This window comes from Nyctereutes procyonoides, unplaced genomic scaffold, assembly GCF_905146905.1.
Source record: "Nyctereutes procyonoides isolate TBG_1078 unplaced genomic scaffold, NYPRO_anot_genome, whole genome shotgun sequence".
NCBI lineage: Eukaryota > Metazoa > Chordata > Mammalia > Carnivora > Canidae > Nyctereutes > Nyctereutes procyonoides.
The window spans coordinates 23,078,316-23,094,807 of record NW_026575040.1 but is presented as its reverse complement, the minus strand read 5'-3'; the positions used below and the strand labels follow the sequence as shown (position 1 = coordinate 23,094,807).

At 39.3% G+C, this 16,492-nt stretch overlaps 1 protein-coding gene across 1 annotated transcript in view; it reads left to right on the top strand.

Annotated features, from left to right (window-relative positions):
- Positions 1-16,492, top strand: part of TMOD3 (tropomodulin 3) — an 85,432-nt gene that overhangs the window by 20,925 nt on the left and 48,015 nt on the right. The window contains exon 2 of the mRNA XM_055320132.1: positions 13,469-13,669. Within this exon, the coding sequence (XP_055176107.1) occupies positions 13,544-13,669 (126 nt within the window). The 5' untranslated portion in view covers positions 13,469-13,543. The remainder of the gene's footprint in view (positions 1-13,468; positions 13,670-16,492) is intronic.

Genomic DNA, 16,492 nt, shown 5'->3' with positions numbered 1-16,492 from the left:
GAAAGATGGGGCTACTTAACTAATCTCGTGAGTTGCTTCATTTCCATGGAATTTTTACACAGAATAATCAGCCACCAGTTTCTCAAACTTCTGTGTGCAAAGCAGCTACCTCATTCAGATGTGCCCCCAACTGGATCAACCATAGCATCCCAGGAACTCCACAAAATTATTTAATATACTGTCTTTTAGGCTTCATTGCATAGAACATGTACTAAACAGAAGGATGGATTTAGCTTCCAATTTTTTCTCTTTGAAAAATGTCTTATTTGCTATAAAAGTAATACATATTATACATAATTAGTAATACATATCATATATAATTATTAGTTATAACTAAGAGAAAATAGTTTTTACTTTTACAAGGTAAATACAGTGTGGATAGTGCTCTGGATGCAGTGGACACAAAGTACGTGTTTTGGTTATAATTAGTGTTATCTAGAACCGTAAACTCATAAAAAGGAAATGACCTTATGAGACTCTTAAACTCCCTTGTAGTTGAGGAAGCTGCTGCACAGTGTCCCTGACAGATAGTCATACTCAGCCTCTCCTTTAATAATGCCAGGAATGAATAGATGACTTTCTTTTACTCCAGCCTTCTCCATCAAAGAGAATGTTCCTTAAACCAGCAGAGATGAAACTCAGGCCTGGCATCAAATAAAAGAGCATTTTAGATGTTTTAAATGTTAAAATCTCCAAGTGGAGTTAACTTACTTTAAAATTGTTTCCAGATTAATTCTGAAGTCAGGTTCAAACAAAAAAGAAAATGTAATGTTGATCTGAATTTCTTTTTAACCAAAGCAAATTGAAGCAGATACTTATGAAATTATTGGGTGGTGAGCTATAATCCAGTTCAAATTATTGGGTGGATATTTGGGGGATATTTTGATCCTACCTACTATTATCTACTGTGTATCAACATTAAAATATTTTTATTTAAAAATTAACGTATGTAATGGTTAAAATTTTTCTTTAGCAGGAAAAGATAATGAGACTATCAGTAGTATCTGAAACAAGAAGACAAAGCTAAATAATACTGTGATAAGGGAAAGCTGTGCTGCTAGGTATAGTCTAAGCAGAGGAGACTACAATTTTTTATATAGGGTTTTTGGAAAATGTGGAATTCTAGGACTGGCAAACTTTTCCAAGGCCAAAATGACATCATCTGTAGAAGCATGATTATTTGGGTGAGTCTGTTTGGTTGGCACTGAGGAGTTTACTGGAGTGATTCTATTCCTGATTGGCTGACTTCAGAAGTGAGACGCTGACAGTGATTGATTGGCTTGCTAAGGCAAATCCTTGGTTTTGGTTTTAGGGTTTTTTGATGACTACTTATTATCATGGCTACAGAAAAATCAGTCTTTTCTATGTTTATGGGAACTTTAGTACCCAACATCAAATGCATGTAATTACTTGCACAAAGCAAGTGTATATTTAATTTTTTTTGGGGGGGGGGTATAACTTAGATAATGGAAGAAAATTTCAGGTGGGCAGCTTAATAAATTGTATATACTTGTGTAATTATCACCCAGTTTAAGATATAACACATTTTCATCACTTCAGTGTGTTCTCTAAATTTCCATACTTAATCAGTTCCCCTCAATAGCTATTCTGATTTCTGTCCCCATGATTAGTTTTGCCTGTTTTTAAATTTCATATATGTAAAAGCACATAGTATGTATTTCATGTGTAGTTTTTTATATTCCTTTCAACATAATATATGTGAGGTTCATTCATGTTCTTACATGTCCAGAAATCTATTAGTGTTCTATTTTATGACTATACCATAATTCATTTGTGTATTCTCCTGACAATGGACATTTACATCATTTCTAGTTTGGGATACTATGAATATCCCCATTAAACATTTTTTAAAAAGGTTTTATTCATTTATTCATGAGAGACACACACACACACAGAGAGAGAGAGAGAGAGAGAGAGAGAGAGAGAGAAAGAGAGAGAAGCAGGCTCCATGCAGGGAGCCCGACGTGGGACTCGATCCCTGGACTCCAGGATCACGCCCTGGGCCAAAGGCAGGCTCCAAACTGCTGAGCCACCCAGGGATTCCCCGCCATTAAACACTTTTGTACATCTTATTAACACACTAACATCTCTTGGGCATATGCAATTGCTGTGTTATTATGGTACAAGTGTGTTTATTTCTAGTAGATACTGCCAAACTCTTCTCAAAAGTGTTGAATCATTTTGTATTCCATTAGCAATTTATGAGAGTTTCAGTTGCTTCACGCCCTTGTTACCACTTGGTATTGTCATAATTTTATAATTAGTCATACTGGGTATATATATTTATTTTTTAAAAGGCGAATTTTGAGGGCATCTGGCTGGCTCAGTTGGAGAAGTGTGGGACTCTTGATCTTGAGGTCATGAGTTTGAGCCCCACATTGGATGTAGAAATTACTTAAATAAATAAAACTTTTACAGGAGGGCAAATTTTGAAAAAAACAAACCTAAGCCTACCAGCTTAACATGAAAAAGAATATGGAATGAGTTGTATTAATCGAGGGTTAAGTTTCCTATCAATTCTTAGTGTAAAAAAGAAATAAGCATATCTTGATTTTTTTTTTTTTCCTTAAATAGCTTCCTAATTTAGAAAGATCTGATCTAGGGACACCACAGGTGGCTCAGCGGTTTAGCGCCACCGTCAGCCCAGGGCATGATCCTGGAAACCTGGGATCAAGTCCCACATCGGGCTCCCTGCGTGGAGCCTGCTTCTTCCTCTGCCTGTGTCTCTGCCCCTCTCTCTCTCGGTCTCTCATAAGTAAATAAACAAAATCTTAAAAAAAAAAAAAAACTGATCTAGGAAGAATCATCCTAAAACAAAGTTACTGTCATATAAAATTAAGAGGTTAGTATTCCAATAATCTTGGATGATTCCAGGTTTATATGACTTATAAGTTACCATTAGCATTGAAATTAATTATACTGGCTACTTTTTAGCACTTAGCATGTGCCACAGTCTATTCTCTGTTGAGGATTCAGGAGTGAACAAAACAAAGGCTTTGCTTGAATATAATTTAGATTTTAGTGACAGAATACAGATAATAAATACATAATGTCAGATAATGATATAGAGGGAAATATGGGGTAAGAAGAGATTGCCTAGAGCAGCACTGGGGGAGGGGCACCTGTGGTGTTTTTGTTTTATGTTTAATAAACAGAAGTCTTCTCTAATCAGTTGTCATTTAAGCAGAGACCTTAAGGAAGTGAGGGAGCAAGTTATTTAGCTGTGTTAGGGAAGAGTGTGCCAGGCAGAGGAACATTAAGGGCAAAGGCTCTAAGGCAAGCGTGTGCCCAATTTATTGGAGGAAGAGCAAGAATATCAAATGCTTTGAGCAAGGGTAGAAAGGTTAGAAACGAGTTGGGGCTTGCAGGGAGATCATGTAGGGCTTTGTGGACCATTTGGCTTTTATTGTGATTGAGAGGAGATGCCCATAGAAGATTGTGAGCGTGGAGTTAATGCAGTCTGACTAGTTATGTTCACACAGAAACCTGTACATGATTGTTCACTGATACTTTATTTTTAATAGTCAAGAGCTGGAATTCATTCCCAACGCTTTTCGACGTCTGAATGGTTTTACTGCAGTACATACATACCGTGGAGTACAATAAAAAAGAATAAACTACTGATGCAGCAACTTGGATGAATCTCTAGAGATTTATGTTTAATGATATGTCAGTTTTTGATGGTTGCATATTGTATGATTCTGTGTACATGACACTTTTGAAACAACAAAATTTTAGAAATAGAGGGCAGGGGATCCCTGGATGGCTCAGTGGTTTAGCACCTGCCTTCAGCCCAGGGTGTGTTCCTGAAGTCTGGGGATCGAGTCATGCATCAGGCTCCCTGCATGGAGCCTACTTCTCCCTCTGCCTGTGTCTCTGCCTCTCTCTTTCTCTGTGTCTCTCATGAATAAATAAATAAAATCTTAAAAAAAAAAAAAAGAGGACTGATCAATAGTTGGTCAGGGGTTAGAGAAGGAGGTGGGTGTGGTTATAAAACGGCAACACGAGGACTCCTTGTATCTTGACTGTGGTGGTGGATATACAAACCTACAGGGTGATAAAATTGTATGTGTACCCTCACCGCCATGAGTACCAGTAAAACTGGGGACATCAGAATAAGATCAGCAGACTATATATAAACATCAGTATGCTCATTGTGGTATACTATAGTTTTGCAAAATGTTACCACTGAGGGAAGGTGGACAGAGTATACAAGGGATCCCTCTGTATTATTTCTTACATATGAATATATAATTATCTCAATAAAAACTTCAGTTAAAAAGAACAAGATTGTTCTGCACCTTTGCAGAAGATAGACTAGTCTATATAGACTGTATGGGTGTTAGAGTGGGATTGTGGTCCCCAATTCGGAGGCACGTAAGCAATGATGATGACTTGAACCTTGGTCGAAGCAGTGGAGGTAGTATGAAATGATGTTTTAAAGTTAGAGCCAACAAGATTTGCTTGATGAATTAGATGTGGCGTGTGAGAGTAGTCAAAGTGAGCACTAAGATTTTTGGCCCAACCAACTAAAAGAATGGAGTTTATTTATTAAACAGTGAAAAATATAGTAAGAGCAGGTACAGGGAAGAAAATTAGGAGTATTTCTAAGTCTGGCATTCAGAAGAGGTCCAGATTGAAGATATTAATTCAAGAACTATCAATAATGAAGTCACCTGGGCAGTGAGTGTAGAAAGAAGCTGTCTGAAGAATTCAGTCCTGGGGATACTCCAACACTTACAGATAAGGAAAATGAGGAGGAACCAGTAAAGGAGAATGAGATGGGACAGCCAAAGAGGTAAAGGGCGACCAAGAGAAAACAGCATCCCAAGACTGACTGAGGATGCAAGGAGTGATCTGTTGTCAGATGCTGATAGGGCTCATAGGATGAGGGATAAGAATGGACTGTTGGATTTGGAATTGTGCAGATGATTGCTAGCCAGATCATTTTGGGTGGAGTGAGTGTTGAGGACAAAAGCTAGGTTGGAGAAGGTTTGAGAGAATAAGAGGGAGAGGACTAGGGATACTGAATTTTTCTTTCACGGAATTTTTTTTCTTTTTAAGATTTTATTTATTAGAGAAAGCAGAAGTGAGGGGAGAGACAGAGGGAGAAGCAGACTTCCTGCTGAGCAGGGAGCTCAATGCAGAGCTCAGTCTCAGAACTCTGGGACCATGAGCTGAAGGCAGATGCTTAACTGATTGAGCCACCGAGGTGCCCCAAGGAGTTTTCTATAAAGAGGAACCAAGAAGTAAGGCAGTATCTGGAGGTGGATATGAAGTCAAAGGAAAGGTTGTTTTTAATTTGGGGGATATATTACAGTCTGTATGCTCATGGGCATGATCCAGTAAAGAAAGGTCACAGTTACTGGAGCAGTCATGTATAAAGGAGAAAAGGTGGGATGTGGTCACAAGAGGTGAGACTGGCTTTAGGTAAGAGTCAACAGTTCATCTATAGAAACAAAAGTCCACCTGGGTGGCTCATTTGGTTAGACATCTATCTTCAGCTCAGGTCATGGTTCCAGGGTCCTGGGATCGAGCCCCACAGTTCCCTGGTTGGTGAGGAGTCTGCTTCTCCCTCTCCCTTCCCATCCCCATGTTCTCTCTCTCTCTCTTTCTCTCTCTCTCTCTCTCTCTCTCTCTCTCTCAAATCTTAGAAAAAAGGGGGGGGGGCAGCAAAAAGGAAGGTAGAGTATACGGGTATAGATGTATACCTGTAGGCTGGTAGGTGTATCAGTGGCAACTTAGATGTCCTTTTATGATTGTGTCTACAATCTCAGTGAAATATTAAGATTAGGTCTTTGAGCAGTAAGAAATATTAAGGGTTTGAGGAAGAAGAAGAGGCAAAATAGTTATATAAGAGAGTGAGGGGGAGAGTGACTGAGCTAGGGACATGCATAGGATTACGAGGCAGCACTCTTGGATATTAGCAGTGATCAATTTTACGGCCATTCAGTATGTGTGTTTTTCTCCCACTTGATCTGTCACCCTGGTGCAGGGGAGGAATAGAAAGAAAGTTTTAACCAGGGTCGAGGTTTTGATAGAGGATTTCAGAGACAGAGGATCAAAGTTGTTGAGAGTAGTGGAGTGGTACAATTATTGATAATGATAAAGACTAGGTTACCACCATGGGAAGGTAGGTCTGAGGTAGGGTGGAGGACTGGACTATCAGAAGAGAGAAGGTCAAGGAATTCAGGGACTAGGTGTTGAAGGGTAGCTGTGTAGATCTTAAAATCACTATGATCACTGGGTGCCAAATTCATGACCATCTCTTTAAGCAGTTTGACTCTAAGTCTGGAAAATATTGGAAAGAAAATAAGAGTGATTGTGTAGTATTTTTTTTAAATCATGACAAATTATTTTCTGGTTTCACTTTTTAGATTTAGCGCTTTGTAAAAGATAATACCAGAAATGGTATTAATAAAGACACGTAGGATCCCTGGGTGGCTTAGCGGTTTAGCCCCTGCCTTTGGCCCAGGGCGTGGTCCTGGAGTCCCAGGATTGAGTCCCACATCAGGCTTCCTGCGTGGGGCCTGCTTCTCCCTCTGCCTGTGCCTCTGCCTCTCTCTCTCTCTGTTTCTCTCATGAATAAATAAAAATATTTTAAAAAACAAAAAACAAAGACACGTGCTTTAGTTTAGCATACGAATATATTAAAGGCCATAGCCAGCCATTGTTGTAATTAGTAATTTGCAGTTGGTTTTTTTACTTTATTTGATTAGTTCATTGCTTATTATTATTCAAAAATTTGTCCAAAAATTGTTCAAAAATTCGTTCAATAGTCATATTAGAATAGTTCACAGTGTGGATCTCAAAATCATTATGAAAATATTAACCAAGAGGGGCATCTGGCTGTTATAGTTGGTTAACCATCCAACTCTTGGTTTTGACTCAGGTAGTGATCTCAGGGTCATGAGATTGAGCCCCTCATCAGGCTCTGTGCTGAGCATGGAGTCTGCTTTGGATTCTCTCTTCCTCTACCTCTGCCTCTTTTGCCTGTGTGTGCCCTCTCTCCCTCTGTCTCAAATAAATCTTTAAAAAAGAAAAGAATAACCAAGAAACTTTTTTTAAGAAACAGACTGAGAAATAGAGGTGCCCTCGGCCATATTAAACTATTCAGAAAAAAATAGGTATAGAACAAAAAGATAAAACTAAATATTAACTGAAACTAACATTGGAGTCATCCCTTAGTGTATCTCTTGTCCTTACCCCTTAAAACTAATCTGTGAACAAGTCCTTTTAGTTTTGCTTCCAAATTATGCCACACATTTATCCACTTCTTTGCATCTCCACAGCTACAATCCTACAACCATTGTTTCTCACCTAGATAGCAGAGTTCTAGACTAGTTCTAGACCTTTTGGTCCTAGCTCAAAAGTCACCTTTCAGAACAGTCTTTCTGAATCACTTAAAGTAACCTTCTTGACACTCATCTCCCCATAGCATTGTTCTGGTTTTTTTCTTTATAATATTTATTGCTATCTGACATTATCTTGTTCCTTTGTTGTTTTTTGTCTGTATGCCACTTTCAAAATAAGTTAGAGCAAGGAACTGGTCTGTTGTATACAGTATATGCGTGTTGTTTGGAACAAGTCAATTCCTTCAAAATACTTGGTGAATGAACAGCAAATATATTGGAAAACAAATACTCATCCAAGATCTCAAGAGAAAATTTCTAAACTGATATATCAGCTTGGTTCAGTACCCAAGGGTCCTAGGAGAAGCCATTGAGGAAAAGACACACAGTCTTGAGCCTAGTACATCTGAAGAGTGAGGCATGGTGCTTCCTGAGGAGGAAACTCATTTCTTTACCCAAAAGAAAATGAATTTTTCATTAGGGTTTATGTTTAACTCCAGAGCTCTGGTGACTGATCATCAGATGTGTTTTGTTTTAACTGGAGAAGATTAGACATTGGAGAACTGAATATCAAGCCAAAATGGGTTGATAGTGAGTGAAGAGAGGTGAGTGATGTAAAAAACGCACAGGATTAATTATATTAATTATCAAAGACTAATTATCAGTGCTTTTTAAATTGTGATAAGGGGAATAGAGGTAGGGAGCAAGACGGACACTAGATATATCTGGGGGAGGAAGAGGGAACTACCAAAAAAGGGAAGACTGATACATGACCCAATACAATCACATTTGGCTCAGCTACCTACCAGCAGGTACAATGTGCCTGGTGATGGCAACCCAGTAAGGAATGAGGTATAGGAGGGAATGTCTGCTCTTCAGGGGCTCTCAGAGTCTATCTAGCAAGGAAGACAGATGAATGATGAATTCTCATATGATGTTATTGTTGGTTTGACACGAGATATGTATCTTTAGGAGTGGCCGGCCAGCCAATCTATGCTTAGGATTTCACATGGTGGTTCTCAGCTTTGCCTTTGTAGAGAGACCTGATCTCAATCTACCAGCAGACGCCTAATCTCTTAAAAAGTGGCCCATACTAACCACACTCATAAAAGAGTGGTACATAAGCCAAAATATCAGTTTATTAATTTACAGTGAGGAAAACTATGCAAATAGCCAAGTTTTAGTGAGATTACTTGGTGAGCATGGAGAAGAATAAAGGGAAGTAATTGGGTGATGTAAGTGTTGAATGACATTAGGCTTTGGTGGCCTGATGCTTTTTCTCCATACCAGGACTGTAATTGGATGGGAGCCAGCCAGTCACATCTGCTAGTCAGGACACCATGCCTCCCTTGTGTTTAATGAACATGGCCAGATCTTGCTTGATGACCCCCATTTTCTTACATCTGCATGCTTACTACCTGTTTTAATTACAATGCCATCATTCAGTAGTACTATATTCTATCCGCTTCTTTGGGAAACAATCTCTTACCGTAGTATGTTGATAAATATCAGTTATACCCTTAAGTTTTGAAGATACTTAGGTGTAATTTGTGTTTTTAATGGAGGTATATGCAAGGATAATGGCAAAATAAGTAAGAAAACCATTAAGACCAACATTTAACTAATAGCTAACCTGTTAGCAAGGATGAGCAACAATGAATCATCATGTACTGAATCTTCTAGGAATATAAATTGATACAACCACTTCAAAAATAGTTTAACATACCTAGTAAAGTTGAGTATTACCATATTGTTTCCCTAGCAATTCCATTCCTAGGTTTCAATAACTTGGAGAAACTCTTGCACATGTATACCAAGAAATAGATAACAAGATTGTTTATAGCAGAAAAATAGAGGGGAGAGACTACAAGTTCAGTCAAATGTTCATTTATACCATGAAATACTATGCAAAAATGAAAATGAAAGAAGTACAGCTCTAAGCATGAACTCAAAACAAGGTCGAGTGAAAAAAGCAAGTCACCAAAAGATACATGCTATATGGAGTCCGTTGGTATACAGTGCTAAAAAAAAAAAAAAAAAAAAAAAACCTTACCTGTTAACAGATATGTACATGTAGTGTAAAATTGTAGAGGAAAGAAAGAGAATGGTTAATTCAAAATGCGGTGCAGTAGCTACTTCTTTGGGGGAAAGTGTGAGTCATTGTAATATTCTCTTTCTGAAGCAGGGCAGTACATTTGTGAGGGTTCATTTTATTATTCTTTAAGCCATACTATAAACATGATTTGTGTGACAGAGTTTACTCTGAGATAAAGAGCAGTCTGTTGGAGTAAGCTATTTACCCATTCCAAGGACTGTTGTGTTCTAAACCTGTAGAACCTGGGTGGTAAAACATTGCCTTCGCCTCTAATATCCCATTCCTTTTATTATTATTATTATTTTAATTGGAGTTCAATTTGCTGACGTATAGCATATCACCCAGTGCTCATCCCGTCAAGTGCCCCACTCCGTGCCCGTCACCCAGTCACCCCAACCCCCCACCCACCTCCCTTTCCACTACCCCTTGTTCCTTCCCCAGAGTTAGGAGTCTCTCATGTTCTGTCTCCCTCTCTGATATTTCCCACATTTTCTCTCCTTTCCCCTTTATTCCCTTTCACTATTTTTTATATTCCCCAAATGAATGAGACCATATATAATGTTTGTCCTTCTCCGATTGACTTACTTCACTCAGCATAATACCCTCCAGTTCCATCCACGTCGAAGCAAATGGTGGGTATTTGTCATTTCTGATGGCTGATTTTTCTTTTTTTTTAAAAGATTTTATTTACTTATTTGAGAGACTAAGCGAGAGAGAGAGAGAGAGAGAGAGAGAGAGAGAGAGAGAGAGAAAACACAGGAGCAGGGGCAGACAGGAAGAGGGAGAGGCAGATTCCCTGCTGATCCGGGAGCCTAAAGTGAGGCTTGATCCCAGGACCCCAGAATCATGACTTGAGCCGAAGGCAGACGCTTCACTGACTGAGCCACCCAGGTGCCCCTCTCATATTATATTGTCCGTTATAGTATCTTATTAGTAAGATGACTGTTGAATTTATGGCCCATACTGGAACACTTTTGATAGTAAAGGGGAAGAGATGCTCAATATAATATTTTTTGAAATATAATTGGCTTATATTTTGAAATATAATTGGCTTTATTATATACTGTAAACCTCAAAAAGAAATTCTGTCAAACTGCATTTAAAAACTTGTATAATGATTGTCTAAGCATTTATTTTATTTTTTTATTTATGATAGTCACAGAGAGAGAGAGAGAGACATAGGCAGAGGGAGAAGCAGGCTCCATGCACCGGGAGCCCAACGTGGGATTCAATCCCGGGTCTCCAGGATCGCGCCCTGGGCCAAAGGCAGGCGCCAAACCGCTGCGCCACCCAGGGATCCCCTGTCTAAGCATTTAAAAATAGCATAAGCTAAATAATTACTCTTGGTGTGTGTTCATATACTTTTTATCAATTTCTTAACCTTATCTGTCTCAAATACCATATCATTAATATTTTTATGAAGGGGGTATCTCTTCCAAATGTTCTTATTTTTTATTTCTTCCCCCCAAAATTGCCTGCCACCTTCTTTAAAATTGCATTTGATGGTTCATGTTTTTGAAAATACTTACCCCTTCTGTTGAATCTTCAGAGTTTATTATTTTAACTGAGAAAGTATACTCTCAAGATACTTAATAAGCTTAGTGTCTTAGTATCTTAAAGTTGGAAGTATGAAGGGGAGATTTACCAAACTTAGTAATGACAACAGTGATAATAATTTGTTAAAAAAAAATACCCATTAGAAAATCAGGGTAATTGCTAAACCAGATGAGCTGTCAAGTAGAACAGGTATAAGCTAGACCTGTCTTGGGCAGTTACACAAAATGCCTGCAGTTTAATATCTGCATCAGCACAGTTCTGTTAATTTGCTTGTTATTGGACCCAGGTGGCTGCTAGTCAGGTCACTAGCTGACAGACCCTTGTGATAAACCTTCTTTTCTTCTTAGGAGATGAAAACACGTAAAAGGATCCATAAACTGTTACTGGTTTGAGGAGGAAGATATATTTGTTTAAATATTAAGTTGGAAAAACTTGGGAGAAAGAGTATTAAAGGAAATATATATCCAGACTTTGAAGTACTGGGTGTTTTACAGAGAAAAACTGAGTCAAATCACTAAGTCAAGGATTATTTCTAATTCACATAAGAACATTTTATTTTTTTATTTTTTTAAATAAATTTATTTTTTATTGGTGTTCAATTTGCCAACTTACAGAATAACACCCATTGCTCATCCCGTCAAGTGCCCACCTCAGTTCCTGCCACCCAGTCACCCCCACCCCCACCCCCGCCTTCCTTCCCTTCCACCACCCCCTAGTTCGTTTCCCAGAGTTCGGAGTCTCTCATGTTCTGTCTCCCTTTCTGATATTTCCCACTTATTTTTTCTCCTTTCCCCTTTATTCCCTTTCACTATTTTTTTTTAAATTTATTTATGATAGTCACAGAGAGAGAGAGAGAGAGAGAGAGAGGCAGAGCAGGCAGAGGGAGAAGCGGGCTCCATGCACCGGGAGCCCGATGTGGGATTCGATCCCGGGTCTCCAGGATCGCGCCCTGGGCCAAAGGCAGGCGCCAAACCGCTGCGCCACCCAGGGATCCCCTTCACTATTTTTTATATTCCCCAAATGAATGAGACCGTATAATGTTTGTCCTTCTCTGATTGACTTATTTCACTCAGCATAATACCTTCCAGTTCCATCCATGTCAAAGCAAATGGTGGGTATTTGTCGTTTCTAATGGCTAAGTAATATTCCATTGTGTACAGAGACCACATCTTCTTTATCCATTCATCTTTCGATGGACACAGAGGCTCCTTCCACAGTTCGGCTATTGTGGACATTGCTGCTATAAACATCGGGGTGCAGGTGTCCCAGCGTTTCATTGCGTCTTTATCTTTGGGGTAAATCCCCAGCAGTGCAATTGCTGGGTCGTAGGGCAGATCTATTTTTAACTCTTTGAGGAACCTCCACACAGTTTTCCAGAGTGGCTGCACCAGTTCACATTCCCACCAACAGTGCAAGAGGGTTCATAGGAACAGTTTATGAAACAAATGATCCACATTTATGGCTAAAACTTACAGAAATACTTTATTTTTATTTTGCACATTTTGTGGGATTTATTTGAACTGTCTTTTCCTTATGGAACAGTTCTGCTATACCTGGAAAGAGGCTGCCCATTTAGGAAAGATTAACACAGTGAGGAAATGGCAAAGGTCCTGGTAGGGATGCTTGAGTGGCTCAGTAGTTGAGCTTCTGCCTTCAGCTCTGGTCCTGATCCTGGGGTCTTGGGATTGAGTCCTGCATCAGGCGAGCCTGCTTCTCCCTCTGCCTGTGTCTCTCATGAATAAATAAATAAAATCCTTAAAAAAAGAAAAAAAGAAATGGTAAAGGTCCTTTCCTATAGTGAGATGCTTGTGACCACCCTTGCCAGTCAGTGGGTAACATATCTCTGCATGGTTTGGAGTATTTTATGGAAACATTTTCAGAAAGCTCTACTGTTCCCCTTAAAAGCACCTTTTCAGAAAAGAATTTTTTGGTGTACATTTTCAAAACCAGTTTTTTCCCCTGTGCCAACCGTCTACTCCTCACTGGCAGAGTGTGTTGATATCCCTCTTATTAATATTGAGTCTGAAAATAATGTTCTCCTACACAATTTACAGCAAAAAAAAAAAGTGTCTTAAACGTGCTGCTTAAGCAATGTACTCTGGTAGCAATAATTTGAAAGTCATTGAAGGGAAAATTTTTATTTTGGCACACATGATGAGTTCTTTCCTCCTAAAACTCAGTTATTAGAAATTCTAAATTCTACCAAATGGCTGTTTTCATAGATTGGAATTTTATATTCTCTCCTCCGCGTATTTTCCCAGTTGATTTTTTCATCAATGAAAAATAAAAGGTAAGGATATTGAATGATCCATAGAGGAGGGTAGCATGTGATAGATGGACAAAGAATATATGACAGGTGGAAATTACATTTCATTCCACCTAATGATAGATCTAAGTAGGTGGAGATGGCTTAATATTTGAAATGTGTTTGTTCTCTCTATAGCTTTAAGAAAAAGTAGAAATCACTCTTGCCTGTACTGAACAGCAAAAAATTAAGTGACTTCCTGTACTGCAAATCATGGCACTACCATTCCGGAAGGACCTCGAAAAGTACAAGGACCTCGATGAGGATGAGCTCCTTGGGAATCTATCAGAAACAGAGCTGAAACAACTGGAAACTGTTCTGGATGATCTTGACCCTGAGGTAAGTGGTAATGAAGTACGTTTTCAAACCGTTTCAAACTAAGTAACTTCCTTTTGAGCAGTTAGCTTCTCCTGACTCCTCTGGCACTCTCTGCCCCCTGCGTCTCTCTCTATCCAAATGAACTTTTTGCCTCTTCTCAGTTCCCCCACTTCTGCCTCCAGGCCTCCACTGATTTGCCTATTCTTTTTTTTTTTTTAAATAAATTAATTTTTATTGGTGTTCAATTTACCAACATACAGAATAACACCCAGTGCTCATCCCGTCAAGTGTCCCCCTCAGTGCCCGTCACCCATTCACCCCCACCCCCCTTCCACCACCCCTAGTTCATTTCCCAGAGTTAGGAGTCTTTATGTTCTGTGTCCCTTTCTGATATTTCCCACACATTTCTTCTCCCTTCCCTTATATTCCCTTTCACTATTATTTATATTCTCCAAATGAATGAGAACATACACTGTTTGTCTTTCTCTGATTGACTTACTTCACTCAGCATAATATCCTCCAGTTCCATCCACGTTGAAGCAAATGGTGGGTATTTGTCGTTTCTAATGGCTGAGTAATATTCCATTGTATACATAAACCACATCTTCTTTATCCATTCATCTTTCGATGGGCACCGAGGCTCCTTCCACAGTTTGGCTATTGTGGACATGGCTGCTAGAAACATCGGGGTGCAGGTGTCCCGGCGTTTCATTGCATCTGAATCTTTGGGGTAAATCCCTAACAGTGCAATTGCTGGGTCATAGGGTGATTTGCCTATTCTGAACTATTTTCACTAACACCCTTATTTTCAAACTTCTGAAATCTTCTGTCCTGTAAGAAATGTTTTCTCTCTGGGAAGGCAGGAACATTTTTGGGGTCATGAAGCAGGTGATTAGCTCTTTAATGTATGTCAACCTCTGTGCCTCTTCAGAACTTCTATACTTCTGTACTGTGTAGAGTGTCTCTAGAAGGTTCTTTGTGACCTTACCTGTTACCTCTCTGAAACATACTGACCAAATGGAATGTTTCTAGTCATTAGTAGACTAGATCTAACTAGATTCCGCAATACTGTAGTACACGTGGAGCAGACCTGGACATATGTATATATGTTTTAATTTGCAGAGTGGGTGTTATTTGTCTTATAAATTACACAAAGCTAAGGTAAAGCCCATGTGGCCTGAATTGTTATTCCCTGGTATATATGGTGGGGGGTGGGGGTGGGTAGTGGTTGAGGAGAGAACCCAAAAGGTTATGGCTGCTTAACCTGAATGTAAGGGTTATTTGCTAGGCTTCTTCTTTTTACAAATGTTTCTTTATGCTGAGACATTGATTTTTAGTGCCTTTTAAGAATTGAGATAGAGTTTGTTTTATAAAATTGTTCTTGTTACTACAACACATTTATTTCCTGCTGGAATGTTTTTGAATTTTTATTATGAATGATACTCCTTTTCTCAGCACTACTTCAGCACTTGGATAATGTATCTATACCATAGATCAAAACCCTTAACCATAATTGTTATCACAAGGAAAAGTTTGCAGTACTTTTAAGTCTGGGGGATAATTCAGGATAACTGTACTGTTTTGATCATGCCACAGCAATATCTTCTACAGGCAATTCAGACCTGTTTGAATCAAGTGGTTGTAGAACTGGCAGGCACTTAAGAGGTCATCTAGCCCAGAGTTTCTTACCCTTAACACTGTTGACATTTGGGGCTCGATAATTCTTTGTTTAGGGGTTATCTCCTGTGTGTTTTAAGTAGCATCTTGGTCTCTCTACTCACTATGTACCAATAGCACACCTCCCTGTTTAAAAGTGTACCTGGAATTTTGTTTTAATTAGCTGTGGTAAGATTACAAACATGGAGAAAGAGTTTATTATATACAGTTCCCAAGAGCAGGAAGCATACAGGGCCACAGAGGAAAAAGTACCTGTCTTGGTCAGGAAGCAGAAGCAAGCAGGAAGAAGCGAGTTTAGCCCACAACCTTTCTTATGGTTTCCAAGAGAAGGAACGGATGAGATAGGGTTAGCAAGTTTGAGCAAGTTTAGGATTGGATACTTAGTAATTTCAGTGGGCTTTGGCCATAGGACTGGTCTCCAGTTGTCCAGTTACCTGGTTCTGGGTGTTTTATGGCAGCAGGATGGGGCAGGGGGTGGAATATTGACTTGGACTGAGAGCAGTAAAGGAGCTGGTTTGGGGTATGAGCTCTGGATTGGCTGGTTTTCATATGTAGAGCACACTGTTGGGCAGGGGTAGGCAGAGAGAGTTTTTTTGCATTAACAAGGCCCCCAAGATGGCAAAGTGTCATAAAAACAGAAGATGAAAAACTTAATACTTCCTCTTGTTAGTCATGACAACCAAGAATGTTTTCCAGACATTGCCAGTTGTCCCCTATGGGAACACCTCGGTTGAGAAACATTTGTCTAGTACCTGTTAGGTGACTTGGCTCAGTTGCTACAATCAGGGAAAGAACTGAGAGTGGATCCCTCACTGCCTTGCTGCTCTCTGGTAGAGTCTAGTGATCTTTCTTTTAAACTGCAGTGAGACCCTTATTAATACATACACTACGCTAGATGTGTATAAGTTGATGGTTTATATTTTCTTATTGGCAAAACCATGGCCTGCTTCTTGTATGGGGAAGCTTTGAGTTCTGATGTCTGGACATATTTTGCCAACTCCCCAACCCCAGTTGCAGCTCCTCCAACCTCAGATGCTGTTTGTTGAGACCAGAAGAACAGTGATATTTATTGATAGCATGCCTCTTGTTGGGTAAAATTTGGGGGAAGAGTGCCAGTGAAAGATGATGTGAGGAAAGAGAACAAGGGTAGTAGCAGCTCCTTCAGGC